The following is a 14534-nucleotide window of genomic DNA, read 5'->3' as shown; positions in this document are numbered from 1 at the left end:
AAAAAAAAAATTAAGGCGCGTGTCTGCAAACAGCATGTTAAAATGTCTCCATCCTGCCATCTGTACCTACACACCCTGTGATCTTTGCTGGCTTTAGGTTATCTATGCCCATCAAGTCACCGAATACATCTTTGGTCGCTGCGTACCAAGGCGTAGGCTATGCAGGTCTGTAGGTCCGGTGACCAAGCACAACCTCCGGCCCTTGGTAGGTTCACAATAAATATTTATGGAGATTGGACGACAGTGGCTCTTTCTCACGGCCTTCCGTGACCTGTGAGAAAGAGCCTTCCCTGTACATATGAGACTTCTAATAAAAGGCATATTTCTTCCTGTTCAAAAAAAAATAAAAATAAATAAATATTTATGGAGAAAGGATGGTGGAAGAAAGGGAAGAGGGAGGGATGGACGCAGAGAACAGAAAGATCTAAAGGTTCATAGATTCATCTTCAGAGACTTCATGTCAGGGAAGATCATATACTGGACATCAAAAAAATCCTAGAAGAATGTGTTTTCAATTATTTAGGCAAAGATTCTTAGAACAATTTCACCAGCCGCTTAGGCAGAGGGGAGAGACACCTTGGTCACTGGAGCAAGGACATTCCGGGCCTGCAGCCTGGAAAGGGAGGTGAAGTGCAAACCAAGCCAAGGGGGTGGCGAGTGTGCCTCCAGGGGTGCAGAGAGCTCCAGAAGCAGCACTTCCCAACTTGTTTGGTGTTTTGTAACACTCACTCATCAAGCACTTCATCTTGTTGTAGCCACACCACAACCTTATGGATGCAGGTTTCCCATGTATGAAGGGGGGATCTCAGGTCTTGAGAGGTAAAGTAGATGGTCTTGAATTCAGAGGGAGGTAATGAGCCCAGACTCGAACTTTCATTATCTGGCTGCAAAGTTACTGCTCTCAGATTTAGTGACTAAATCATGAAGCATCTTAGTAAACAGTATTTGAAAACAATCAAGTAGCCTGTCCCAGGCTAAAAGAAATTTATTTCTTAAGAAATAAATCACCAAAGGGGCGTCTGGGTGGCTAAGTCAGTTAAGTGTCTGCCTTCGGCTCAGGTCATGATCCCAGGATCCTAGGATTGAGCCCCATGTCCAGTTCCCTGTTCAGCGGGAAGTCTGCTTCTCCCTCTCTCTCTGTCGCTCCACCTGCTAGTGCTCTCTCACATACACATGTGCTCTCTCTCAAATAAATAAACAGAAATCTTAAAAAAAAAAAAAAAAGAAATCACCAAATCATAAAGTAATACAACATATCTGTTAGAGTGGCCAAAATCCAGGGCACTGACAACACCAGATCCTGGTGTGGATGGAGAGCAGCAAAAACTCATCCATCACTGGTGGGAATGCAAAATAGTACAGTCACTTTGGAAGACAGGCAGTTCTTACAAAATGAAACATATCCTTACCCTACGATCCAGCAGTAAGAGTCCCAGGCATTTACCCAAAGGAGCTGAAAACTTACATCCACATGAAATCCTACCCACATTTATAGCAACTCTATTTGTAATTGCTGAAACTTGGAAGCAACCGGGACGTCCTTCAGTAGGTAAAGGGATAAATAAACTGTGGTCCATCCAGACAATGGAATATTATTCAGTGCTAAAAAGAAATGAGCTACGAAGCCATGAAAACACTTAGAGGAATCTTAAATACATGTTGCTGAGTGAAAGAAGCCAACCTGAAAAGGCTATATCCTATGATTCCAATTATAGCACATTCTCGAAATGGCAAAACTATGGAGACAGTGAAAAAATCAGGGATTGAGGGTGGGATGAATTGGCAGAGTGCAGAGGATTTTTCGGGCAGTGAAACTATTCTGTTGATGCTATAGTGGTGGCTACACCACTCTACATGTTCTAAATGGTCTCTTTACATTTGTCAAAATCTAGAGACTGTACAATACCAAGAGTAAACCCTAACGTAAAGTATGGACTTTGGGGGACCATGATGTGTTATGTAGGCCTAGCAAATGCAACAAATGTACCACTATGGTGCAGGATGTTGATAATGGGCGAGGCTGTGTGTATAGAGCGAACAGGGAGTATAAGGGAACTCTCTGCACTTTCTGCTCAGTGTTGCTATGAACCTAAAAACAAACAAACAAACAAACAAAAAACCTATTTACATTTAAAACAAAACGGCAACAAAAAGTTAATGTTCTTAATCAATACAGTGCAGGGTCTTCCCACTCCTACGCTCTGTGCACTCAGGAGGCTAGACAAGCACTGGGTTGAGCCAGGTTGAAAAGTTTTCCTGGGGCCACCAGGTGGCCCAGTCCATTAAGCATCTGTCTTCGGCTCAGGTCATGATCTTGGGGTCCTGGGTTCGAGCCCCACATCAGGCTCTCTGCTCAGCAAGGAGTCTGCAGCTCCCTCTCCCTCTGCCTCTACTCCCTGCTCATGTTCTCTTGCTCTCAAATAAATAAATAATTTTTTTTTTAAAAGAAAAGGTTCCCTGAGTGAAGATTAAAAATAGTCTTTCATATTCTAGGGGATACTAAGAATCTCCTCCAGGAGAACACTATCAAGAACCTTCCCTACATTTTTGTGGACCATGGAAAGAATGCCCCAAAGCAGGTTGGGAAACAGAGCTGGAAAATCAAAGGAAAAGCCAGTGAAAATGCCCAGGGTTCCAGGCAGAGGTTTGGGATCAGCAATATGTGGTGTCAATCCAGACCCCCCAGAAGAAAGAGGACACAGGAAAAACTGAGGGAGGTTAACACTTGGGTACTGGGATTGAGAAGTGACCAGAAAAGCACAGGAAAGAGTTCGCTGAGTGAGGAACATGATAGTTTAAGCAAGAAAAAGCCAGAAATTATTTCTGAAAGTCTGTGGCCCTCGAACCCATTCTTGTGACCTCCTGTCATTTCAAGTACTATGTTTTTTCTCTTCCAGAGCACAAAACCCCATCATTTCCCTTTGTATGTGACCACCATACAACCTCCCAAGTTCCATGGAGTCCGGTCAAGTCAAAAGGGCATGCCATCATTTATCTGTGACTCCCTTTGAACTCCTACCGATGATATTTAAAAAAAAAAAAGAAGAAAAAAAGACTGCCAAGAACCCAGGTAAAGCAATAAAAACTTGGCAATCACAACTTCCCTTAAACAGAGAAACACAATATGTGCATTGTAGGACCAGTAGGCAGCAATCATGTGGAATAATTAATAGTTAGGTCTCAGGCAGAGATTACTAAACCTGATTGAATCCTTCCCTCTGTTAGGGTTTGAGAGAAATTAAGGAAGAAGAAAGCAGCTTCTGAACTAGCAAAACCGAATGACAGTGGAGCAGCGTAGCCTAGCGGCGGCACAAAAACCCCACACTCCCAATACATGGGGTGATGCCCCTCACTTAGAGTCGGGGAATGCCTCTCCTCCTTCCTCCAAAACCACCATCAGGCATTCTTTCTATCATAACTTGCAGTGGCCACATGTACAAATCTGCAAATCGCATTCTATTCCTGCCAGACAGCCACTGAACTGACAGTTCCTACATCTGCCTGGAACACAAAAGGTTTTAAAGAAGCAAGGACTAAACGTCATCCCCATTGGTAAGGAAGCCCAAATTCTGTCCCTAGATACCAAGACCATAAAATGCCTCAAAGGATAAAAGTAGAACTTCAAATTCTAAGAGTAGTGGTTCGAACCACAGATCCAAAGCAGAAATCATCTGGGGTTTGGGTGCTCCTCCCCCTACAATAGGCATACCCCAGGATGAATCAGAATCTCAGGCAGTGGAGCTGCGCATACATATTTTGGGAAAGAGCCTCTGGTCATTCTGAAGTGTGTCTTTGGTGAGGAACTTCCACCTTGGTCTCGAAGGGAAGCTGGAACGTTTTCCCGGAAAAGCAATTGCGCTACATTGTCATTGCCTATTCTCCTCCAGAGCTGGCTCAGTGCCTAAAGCATGACAAATAGGCAAGGCAACAAGGTTGACAAGCAAGACCCTGAGTTTCAGAGGGCCCGGGGTTCAAATACCGTGCTCAAACCAACAGATGACTCTTTCTAAACCCAACAATCAGCGTTTCTTCATCCATAAAGACAAGGTTGAACGATCCCCTTTCCACATTCATTCCGCAAATATTTAGCGAACACCAATCACATTTTAGGTACTTTAGTCGACACTGGGAATGCGACAAAGCCCTAAACAGACATAGGCCCTCCCACATGGGGCTAGCGATCCGCTTGGAGAGACACACCATCCACGAGTGAATGAATATGACTACTGGAGACAATGATCGGAGTTACAGATGTGAAGTGGTGGGAACTGTGAGGGAGGGGGCTACCTGCTTAGATGGTGTCAGGTGACTTGGAGGCCAAGGCCAAAGGGGGCCGTGGCAGCAGAGTTCTACAGGGCCCTCAAGTATGCACCCCCAGAGCTCACGCCCTGATTAATCCTGTTCCGTTGGCGGGGTTATGAACTGAGCGTTTGTGCACCTCTCCACCAAATTCATATGTTGAAGCCCTAATCCCCCATGTGATGGTATTAGGAGGTGGGGCTTTTGGGAGGTGATTAGGTTTGGATGAATTAGGGTAGGGTCCTCATGATGGGATTAGTGCTCTTATAAGAAACCAGAAGAGCTCTCTTTCCTTCTCTCCCTGCCCTGCGAAGACACAGAGAGAAGGCAGCCATCGGCGACAGGGCTCTTAGCAGGGAGTGAATTGGGCAGCACCCTTGACCCTGCCATGTCCCAGCCTCTGGAGCTGTGAGAAATAAATGTCTGTTGTTTAAAGCCACCCAGTCTATGGTACTTTGTTACAGCAGCATGAGCAGAGTAAGGCATGGATTGGGTGGAATCTAAGATGTGCCTCTTCTGTTTTTTTTTTTTTTTTTTTTAAGATTTTATTTATTTATTTATCTGAGAGAAAGAGAGAGCATAAGCAGGGGGAGTGGCAGAGGGAGAGGGAGAGGGAGAAGCAAACTCCCTGCTGAGCCAGGAGCCTGAGATCACGACCAGAGCTGAAGGCAGACGCTCAACCAACTGAGAGCCACCCAGGTGCCCCCTAAGATGTGCTTCTAACTAACACAATACAGCAAGTGTGAAAGGACCTGACAGATTGCAATTAAAGTCACTAAGTTGCTGACTCTGAATCAAGGAAAGGAAAGATCATCCTGCATGGGCCTATCTTATTCAGGCCAGTCTCTCCCCTGCAGGCCTAAAGAAGTCAATAGCTGAATAGTGAGTTGTGGAGCTGAGGGTCCTGATCCTACAGTGAACCCTAAGGAACCACATATTGCCAATAACCTGAACACGGCAGACCCCAGATGAGAACACAGCCCATTTGACACCCTGAATGCAGCTGTGAGATGCTGAGCATGGAACCCAGCCAGGCTGTGCCTGCCCTCCTAACCCATGGGTGCCGTGGTATGACAAATTGCTGGTAATCTGCTACACGGCACAGAATGCTAATACAGAGGGGAAGGAGCCAGCCACGCAAAGAGCAAATGGAAGGACACACCAGCAGCAAAAACTCTGTGTGGGAAGAGAAAGAGGCTGGCATGTTCTCTAAGTGACTAGAAGGCTACTGTAGTCAGAAAGAGTTGGTTCCGAGAGAGGATCGGGATGAGGCTGTAGTGGTGGCCAACAGCCAGATGGTCTCATCTGCTCTTTGGAGAACAAATTGGGAAAGGGGTAGGTTGGAACCGAGACAGGTTACGAGGTCCTTTAGAAACAGTGGGGGTTCAGCGGGGAAGGGAGGCACAATGGAAATGTGCAGAGGGATATGGATGTGAGACACGTGAAGGGCCCTGCTGATGGTGGGGACTGATTCTTGAGGGAGAGATAGGGCTAAAGCGTGCATCTCACTCTCTGACCAGGATGCCACTGAACAAAGGGGAAACACATCATCTGAATAATGTTACACTCAGGAAGCGCATGGAGATATCAGGTACAAAGCTGGCTATCTCCTCTGCAGCTCAGAGGGCGGTTAAAGCTGCAGAAATCAATATGGGCCTTACACCCACACACAGCCACCACCTCACTGTATACACTTTCCGTTCCATTCCCGGAGCTCCAGACTCTGAGAAATGCACTGTTGTTTGTTAGCCACCCAGTCTACCATATGTTTTTATAGCAGCCAGAAGGGCTCAAATACAGGGGACAACAAAGAGCTACAAAATATATACAAAGTGAAAAAAGAAACAGAAGTTTTCCTCTCTTAAAATCACATATAAAAGTACTTTAGCTTTCCTACACCAGCATGATAGCATTTTCACACTTAAATTTGTGATGCACTTAAATCTGCGACACACTCAGCTGAAAAGCCAAATTATCATCAAGTTGTTTTCATTAAAATGATTTTTTAAAAGATTTTATTTATTTATTCACTAGAGACACATAGAGAGAGGCAGAGACACAGGGAGAGGGAGAAGCAGGCTTCTTACAGGTAGCCTGGTGCTGGACTAGATCCCGGGACCCAGGATCACACCCTGAGCCAAAGGCAGATGCTTAACCGCTGAGCCACCCAGGTGTCCCTCATTAAAGTGATTTTAACGTGAGCAATCTTTGCCTTTCTTAAAGACTGTTTAGACCACCACCCTGCTGTGTGAAAAAGTTAGAAACGAGGTGTTTGACGATGAAGGTATCACTACATAACTTATGAAACATCCATAAGATCATTCTACAGCTGTTAAAAAATCATGATTTTGAAGAATATTTTAAAACAGGAGAATGTTTATGACATGTTAAGCTAAAAGCATATAGAGTTATAAAGCACAATTCAAAATTTGTAGGACTACATGTATGGATTTCCATACTGGAGAAATGCAACATTTATGGCATAAAAAACAGACCAAAAAAATTACAAGGAAGTAGTAACAGTGGTTATCAAATTATTATTATTATTTTTAAAGATTTTATTTATTTATTCATGAGAGACACACAGAGAGAGAGAGAGAGAGAGAGAGGCAGAGACAGGCAGAGGGAGAAGCAGGCTCCTTGCAGGAAGCCCGATGTGGGACTCGATCCCGGGACTCTAGGATCGCACCCTAGGCCGAAGGCAGGCACTAAACCGCTGAGCCACCCAGGGATCCCTGGTTATCAAATTATAAGTAATTTTAATTTTTGTCACACTTGTCTCCACACATTTTGTTAAGTGGACAAATAATATCTTTGTCGTAGAGGAAAAAATATATATATTCTTCTGGGGCTCCTGGGTGGCTCAGTTTGTTAAGCGTCTGCCTTCAGCTCAGGTCATGATCTCGGGTCCTGGGATTGAGCCCCACATCGGGCTCCCTACTGAGTGGGGAGTCTGCTCCTCCCTCTTCTTCTGCTCCTCCCCCCAGCTCATGCTTATGCTCTCTCTCTCAAATAAATAAATGAAATATTTAAAATATACATATATGTATATATTCTCTTAAAAAAATGGCCCACTGACAGGTCATTGGCATCTTAGTCTTACCCGACCCTTCTCTTTCTTATGTTCTTGATGAAGAACTTGAACTCGGGCGGTCCACTTGCTTTCCTACAAAACCATAAAATAAGAGTCATTTATGTATAACGGTCACTATAAAATCTACTTGAAACAGAAGCTTCCTTTTAATGGGTACCTATGCAACCCAACTACCTTCTTGGTAAAATATTAGCAGGCATTTTTTTTAGACGATAAAGACTCAAACATGTTTGAACACATTTGCACTTGGTTTTAATCTTAACCTCTACAGCAAGGGGTCATCAAACATTTTCTGCAAAGGGGCTAATAGTAAATACTACTTAGGCTCCAGGGGCCCCAGGACACAGTCACTCCTACTAGCAGTAGGAGAACATCCGTAGATAGTACAAAAATGAACAGGCATGGCTGTGTTCCAATAAAATACTATTTTTAAAAATAAATAAATTGGCTAATGTACCAATTTAAGGAGCTGAAAGGCAATACTGAGGTTTCTAAGACCTTGGGTTCTGAACCAACAACACAGGTCATGGGAAGGAAATAAGAAATCTAGGTGGGATCTTGGGATTTCATAACTGGGCCCTTCAGTTCCTGAAGGACAAGCTTTTGGAGAGCAACTGTCAACAGTTCAGTACAGACACAATTCCTGGTCTCCTACCATGGGCCAGGGACCTTGTTGGGCTGCCGTGGCCGGTTGGGGGGGTGCTTAGGGGACGAGCTTTGCCCTGCATGGGAGGAAAGAGAAGCTGACAATACAGAGTTTCCCTATAATATGTATGTGAGCAGTTCTTGCTTGGGGGTACTAGAGAAATGCAAGGCCTTGGAGAACTCTCTAGAAGAGCTATTGCCCCAGCTGAAGGAGTAGGCCACAGGGGCAAAAGCAGAATGCAGAAAGCTGTGTTCTGGGAACCATGAGCTGTTGGTGCAGCTGGACCCATCAAGGTAAAGCCAAGAATGGTGGGGGATGGGCACAGAGCCCAGATCCTCAGGGACTCTGGTTACTGGTTAAGGATTCCAGACTTGGGGGTACCCTGGGTGGCTCAGTGGTTCAGTGTCTGCCTTTGGCTCAGGTCATGATCCCAGGGTCCTGGGACTGAGTCCTCCATCCAGCTCCCCTTAGGGAGCCTGCTTCTCCCTCTGCCTATGTCTCTGCCTCTCTCTCTCTCTCTCTGTCTCTCATGAGTAAATACATTTAAAAATCTTAAAAAAAAAAAGGATTGCAGACTTGGTTCTGTGCAGAATAGAGAGCCATGGGAGGGTAAGACAGGACAGTGACATGGTCAGCCTGGCTGCGAGGTGGAAAGTAGACTGGGGGGAGGGAGGCAAGACATGGACCACAAAATAAGCAGCAGGGACAGTTGTCCTAATTTCAAAAACACGTGTACTTTTTGAAATGTTATTGTTTTTTAAAATATTTATTTATTTAAAAGATTTTATTTATTTATTTATGAGAGATACAGAGAGAGAGGCAGAGACATAGGCAGAGGGAGAAGCAGGCTCCCTGTGGGGAGCCTGATGCAGGACTCGATCCCAGGACCCGGGGATCATACCCTGAGCCAAAGGCAGAGGCAGACACTCAACCACTGAGCCATACAGGTACCCTTGTTATTGTTTTCTTTTTTATTTTATTTTATTTTATTTTATTTTATTTTTATATTTTTGTTTGTTTTCTTTAAACAAAATTTTGAATTCATAAACTTTGATCTCTATTTGTTTCCTGGTAAAAAAACAATGTTCTCCTAAACTAGTATGACAAAAATTGCCAAAATGACAGCTGTGCTGATTACAGAGGGCCACTATCATTAGGTTTGATAAATGACAAAGACCTTCAGGACACCAGTGTAGCCATATATCTAAGCTCTGGAAATAAAGTTAGTTCTTCCATATGCCTTTCTGTGCCTTTTGAAAGTGGGACCTACACCTGAAATATGAAAAATAAACTCTAAGGTAATCCCAAGCAATTCAAGTTGATACTAGGTTAGCAAAAACATGAAACAATTTTGCCAACTGTTCTATATCTATATCTCTTAGTCAATCAACAAGTATCTAATGAACACCTATTATTATGTATTAAGACATAAGAAGAAAAGAATTAGCTCCTTGGTCAGCGAAAGAGACAAACCCTTTTTCTGTAGGTAATGCTTGCTGTAAACTGCTTCACTAATTAAAACCAGGCCTCTGGGGTGCCTGGGTGGCTCAGTGGGTTAAGCAGCTGCCTGCAGCTCAGGTCATGATCTTGGGAATCTTGGGATTGAGCCTCGAATTGGTCTTCCTGCTCAGCGGGGTGTATGCTTCTCCCTCTCACTCTGCTGCTCCCCCTGCTTGTGCACACACTCTCTCTCTCTCTGATAAATAAAATCTTAAAAATATAATCAATCAATCAATCAATCAGGCCCCTTCCTTCAGTGATTGCCCGCTGGTACATACCTGACTATCAAGGAGTTGCATCACATTTTGGAAATCCTGGGAATACTGAGGACGCTCTTCTTTAAATTCATGTGCATCCTTTAACGTGCCTATGTTGGACTTGATCTGCATGTTGGACTTCTGGATTTCTGACAGTTGCTAGAAAAGAAGATGCAAACCCACTGGTACAGATGTTTATATTTTTATTTATTTTTTTAAAGAATTCATTTATTTGAGAGAGAGAGCAGGAGGAAGGGGCAAAGGCAGAGAAGTAGACTCCCTGCTGAATGGGGAGTCCGTAGACCTGGGACTCAATCCTAGGACCTCGGATCATGACCTGAGCCGAAGGCAGATGATTAACTGACTGAGCCACCAGGGCGCCCCCAGATATTTACACTTTAATAAGATGAAACAGAGAATAAAGTTGGAAACACTATAGCCATTCTTAAATCAGACTCTCCTTCTAGATGCTACTTGTGCTTCTCCACTTCTCTCACCTAATGGTTTTCCAATTTTCTTCCTCCTGCTTTCCAGTTTTTTCCAGTAGAATATGCATGCAGGGTGAAAAAGGGAAAGGAAAACCTGACTTTCTAACCTTATACAATGGGTCTTACATTTTCCAACGGGCACATAGCAGTTGTCAGAAACAGAGGGATGGGGTGCAGCTGGCTCTTGTGAGAATTTAGTGCCAAGGCCAGCACCCATCCAGTAACTGTGTCCCAAAATACATTAGGGCCGTGGTGTTTTAACTCTACCTTTTGCTTATTATGTTATTCGCAAAGTTACCAGCGGTGAAAACCCTCAGAAGGAAATATGTTAACTGAAAAAACAAAAGGGTGAGGAGCATAGTTTGCCTGCCTAAGTCTTGGCTGAACACAGCAACTGCTTTCAAAGAGTAGAGTATGAAAAGGGGAGAGGGGGTGACTTTTCAGTGTAGAAACCTAACAAACACTACCTCAGCCAGGTGATCAAGGTCAGCACCAACAATCATAAATCCAGGGGCGCCTGGGTGGCTCAGCTGGTTAGGAGTCTGCCTTCAGCTCAGGTTCTGATCCCAGGGTCCTGGGATCGAGGCCTGCATCTGGATCCCTGCTTGGCAGGGAGCCTACTTCTCCCTCTGCCCCTCCCTCCCATCCTCCCTTGTGTTCTTGCTCTCTCTCTCAAATAAATAAATAAAATCTTTAATATATATATATTAAGAAATTTAAAAGAAAAAACAATCATAAATCATGAAGACAGTATTACCCCTAATATGACGTGATGAAAACTGTATTTTATCTCTGAGGATTTTGTCCCCCAAACCCATAAACCCAGTCTAAGCACGAGAAGACTACCAGATAAATTCCAGTAGACAGGGATCCTACTGACAAGCACTCCTCAAAATTGTCCAGGTCACTGAAAACAAGTTGGAGAAACTGTCTCAGACAAGAGCCTGAGACGGACAACTAAATATAATGTATCCTGGACAGGATCCTGGAGCAGAAAAGTGACATTAGCTAAAAGCTAAAGACGTTGGACTAGAGTATGGAGTTTAATACTAATTAATATATCAGTATTGGTTCAACAACTCAACAAATGTACCATATTCATTTAGGATGTCAGTAATACGGAAAACTGTGTACAGGGGTAAGAGAGGGGGGTTTCTTTTTTTTAACTTTTATTTATTTATGATAGTCACACAGAGAGAAAGAGAGAGAGGCAGAGACACAGGCAGAGGGAGAAGCAGGCTCCATGTACCGGGAGCCCGACATGGGATTCGATCCCGGGTCTCCAGGATCGCGCCCTGGGACAAAGGCAGGCGCCAAACCGCTGTGCCACCCAGGGATCCCGAGAGGGGGGTTTCTATGACATTTTCTGTGCTCAATTTTTCTGTAAATCTAACTATTCTAAAAAATGAAGTCGGGGCGCCTGGGTGGCTCAATCGGTTAAGTGTCTGCCTTTGGTTTGGGTCATGATCTCCAGGTCCCAGGATTGAGCCCCAAGTCAGGCTCCTTGCTCAACGGGGAATCTGCTTCTCTCTCTCTCTCTCCCTCTGCCTCTCTCCACTGCTTGTTCTGTCTCTCAAATAAATTGATAAAATGTTTTTTAAAAAATGAAGTCTAGGGAATCCCTGGGTGGCTCAGCGGTATAGCGCCTGCCTTTGGCCAAGGGCGTGATCCTGGAGTCCCAAGATCAAGTCCCACATCAGGCTCCCTGCGTGGAGCCTGCTTCTCTCTCTGCCTGCGTCTCTGCCTCTCTGTGTCTTTCATGAATAAATAAAATCTTAAAAAAAAATGAAGTCTATTATAAATAATTTAAAAAACCATCTATAGCTAAAAAGGGCAAACAATCCACATGTGATCACCTGAGAAACAGACAAGTGAAACACGACATGCAGGCAATGGGACATCAGGTGGCAATGACAAAGGCGTGAGAGAGTGGGACTTATACATTCCTACAACATGGATACAGCTTGAAAACACTAGACTAACTGGGAGCAGCTGCTCACCAAACATCACAAATTGTATGACTCAATTCATATGAAATGTCCACAACAGGCAGATCCACAGAGGCGGGAAGTAGATCTGTGCTTGCCAGTAGCTCTAGGGAGAGAGTGCCAATGGGCACAGGATTTCTTCCCTGGGTGATGAAATGCTCGGAAATGACTGTGAGGATGGTTGCACAACTCTGTAAACATACTAAAAACCATTGATTTTTTTTTTTTTTTTTAGGTGGGAGAGGGCCAGAGACAGACTCTTAAGCGGGCCGCATGCCCAGCGCGGAGCCTTAAGTGGGGTGCAATTTTTATGTGTCGTGAAATATTCTTAGGACTTTTTTCAATCATTTAGGAATATTAAAACCTTTCTTAGCTCGCTGGCCATACAAAAAGAAGTAGTATGCCAGATTCAGTTCACAGGGTGTGGTTTGCCAAACCCTGTCCAAAAGTTCAAGGCGTTTTAGAGAAGGCTCTTAGCCATATTCCAAAAATATCCCTCCATTTTAGTTTACAGAGCTTGTCCCCTAGAGGGAGCTCAAGGATCTTGCGTCTTTTCCCCAAGAGGGACTCCGGACTGAACTGCCCATCCAGCTCAAGTAATTCTTATCTGGAAGACAATGGCCAGTGTCACAGAGCTTAAGGTTCCAGCCCAGCGAGGCATGTCTCTGTCAATGCATGTGACCAGGGCAGTATGGATCGAGGTTTCTCCCACAGGGGATGGTGGCTCAGTTAGCCACATCCAGCTTGTTCAGTCCTCTTCATCAGCCAGGCCTGGGGTCAGGAAGGGAATTGGTAAAAGGTTTACTTCTGTCTTTCTGGATTGGCTTCCACATCGGTGAACTGTGTCAACCTTTCCAGAAAGTTCCTTTGGAACTTTGAAAGCTTCAAAACTCAGGGAGAGGTTTATGGTTTATGACTATCAAGTTCTAACCAGCTAAGGAAAGAGAGACCCTCTAGTATGATCTGAGCAAAGGTACCAAACATAACAACTGTCTTTTTTTTTTTTTTTAAGATTTTTTTTTTTTATTTTTAAGTAATCTCTACGCCCAATGTGGGGCTCGAGTCGAGCTCACAACCCTGAGATCAAGGGTCCCATGTTCCACAACTGAGCTAGCCAGGTGCCCCTCAAATGTACCAAGTGTTCTGGACACACATTTGGGGCCAAAGCTCCCATTCTCAAAGATGCGACTTTTGCTGACTTGCTCTGTCTTCTGTATGTCTTGTGCTCCTTCAGAACTCTCAGAAGGAGGGGTGTCTGGGCACAATAAAGTAATTTCTAGATCCACTAGCCATCATGCCATTCTAACACCACCTCTCAAGGCAACAACCCTACCAATACTATGAGGACCTCTTGGCTTAATACTCACATATTCTAATGCCGAATTCTTGGAAGTCAATTCTTTAAACTCTTTCATAAACATTTCCTTGACTTTTTCCATTTCACTAACTAGTTTCTCCTTTTCTTCTTCTTTCCATCTATCAAATAGCTTCAGAAATTCTTCCTCTTTTGTTTTCTGCATTTCATATTCCTGAAATTATTTTAATGCATGGGTTTAAAAGTTCTCATATGAAGCAAACATGCAAAATTTTAAATAAATGGACACAGTTTTGCCCTCCAATGTGGCAGCTAGTATTTCTTGTATCAGTTAGGTTTGCAATCGCACTTCATATCATGGCAATGCCCACAGTCATTTTTCCAAACCCAAAACAGCACACAGCATCCTTTTGTCCTTAACATTTCTTAAAATACAAACACAGAGGCCCAAAGTCTCAAGAGTTCTATGATCTATAAACCTGTATAGTAGACGTGCAATAATATGTAAAATGTAAACATACTTTAAAAGAAAATGTCTATTGAACAGTAGAACCATTAGCAATATTGTATCACTTTGGATAGAGTAGCCCCACCTCACCCCTCAAAAACACAAATTTACATTTATACAAGCTAAATTCAAGGTCTAGTCAATCAGCTTTGATTTCTCAATAACCTTCACTTTTTGGTTTTTTACCTAACTGGAGTAGGTAAATAAACTCAATCTGACAAACATACAGAACACTGCATCCAACGACACCAGAACACACATTCTTGTTAAATGCACATGAACGATTCACCTATGTTTGGTCATAAAAGATTCTCTATAAATTTTAAAAGACTGCAATCATGCTAAGTGTATTCCCAACCACAATGGAATGAAGCCAGAAATCAATAACAGAAGAAAAACTGGAAAATTCATGAATACATGAAAATTAAGCAATGTACTC

The 14534-nt window shown here is 43.6% G+C and overlaps 1 protein-coding gene across 6 annotated transcripts in view; it reads right to left on the bottom strand.

Annotated features, from left to right (window-relative positions):
- Nucleotides 1-14534, bottom strand: part of DZIP1 (DAZ interacting zinc finger protein 1) — a 55072-nt gene that overhangs the window by 24236 nt on the left and 16302 nt on the right. For 5 of the 6 annotated variants that reach the window (XM_077855172.1, XM_077855176.1, XM_077855175.1 and 2 more), the window contains 3 exons: nt 13640-13801; nt 9818-9955; nt 7403-7465 (listed from right to left, as the gene is read on the bottom strand). In XM_077855172.1, the coding sequence (XP_077711298.1) occupies nt 7403-7465; nt 9818-9955; nt 13640-13801 (363 nt within the window). The remainder of the gene's footprint in view (nt 1-7402; nt 7466-9817; nt 9956-13639; nt 13802-14534) is intronic. The other variant, XM_077855177.1, reaches the window with a different exon arrangement.

This window comes from Canis aureus, chromosome 17 (genome assembly GCF_053574225.1).
Source record: "Canis aureus isolate CA01 chromosome 17, VMU_Caureus_v.1.0, whole genome shotgun sequence".
In the NCBI taxonomy this organism is placed as follows: domain Eukaryota; kingdom Metazoa; phylum Chordata; class Mammalia; order Carnivora; family Canidae; genus Canis; species Canis aureus.
This window is presented reverse-complemented; position numbering and strand designations above follow the sequence as displayed.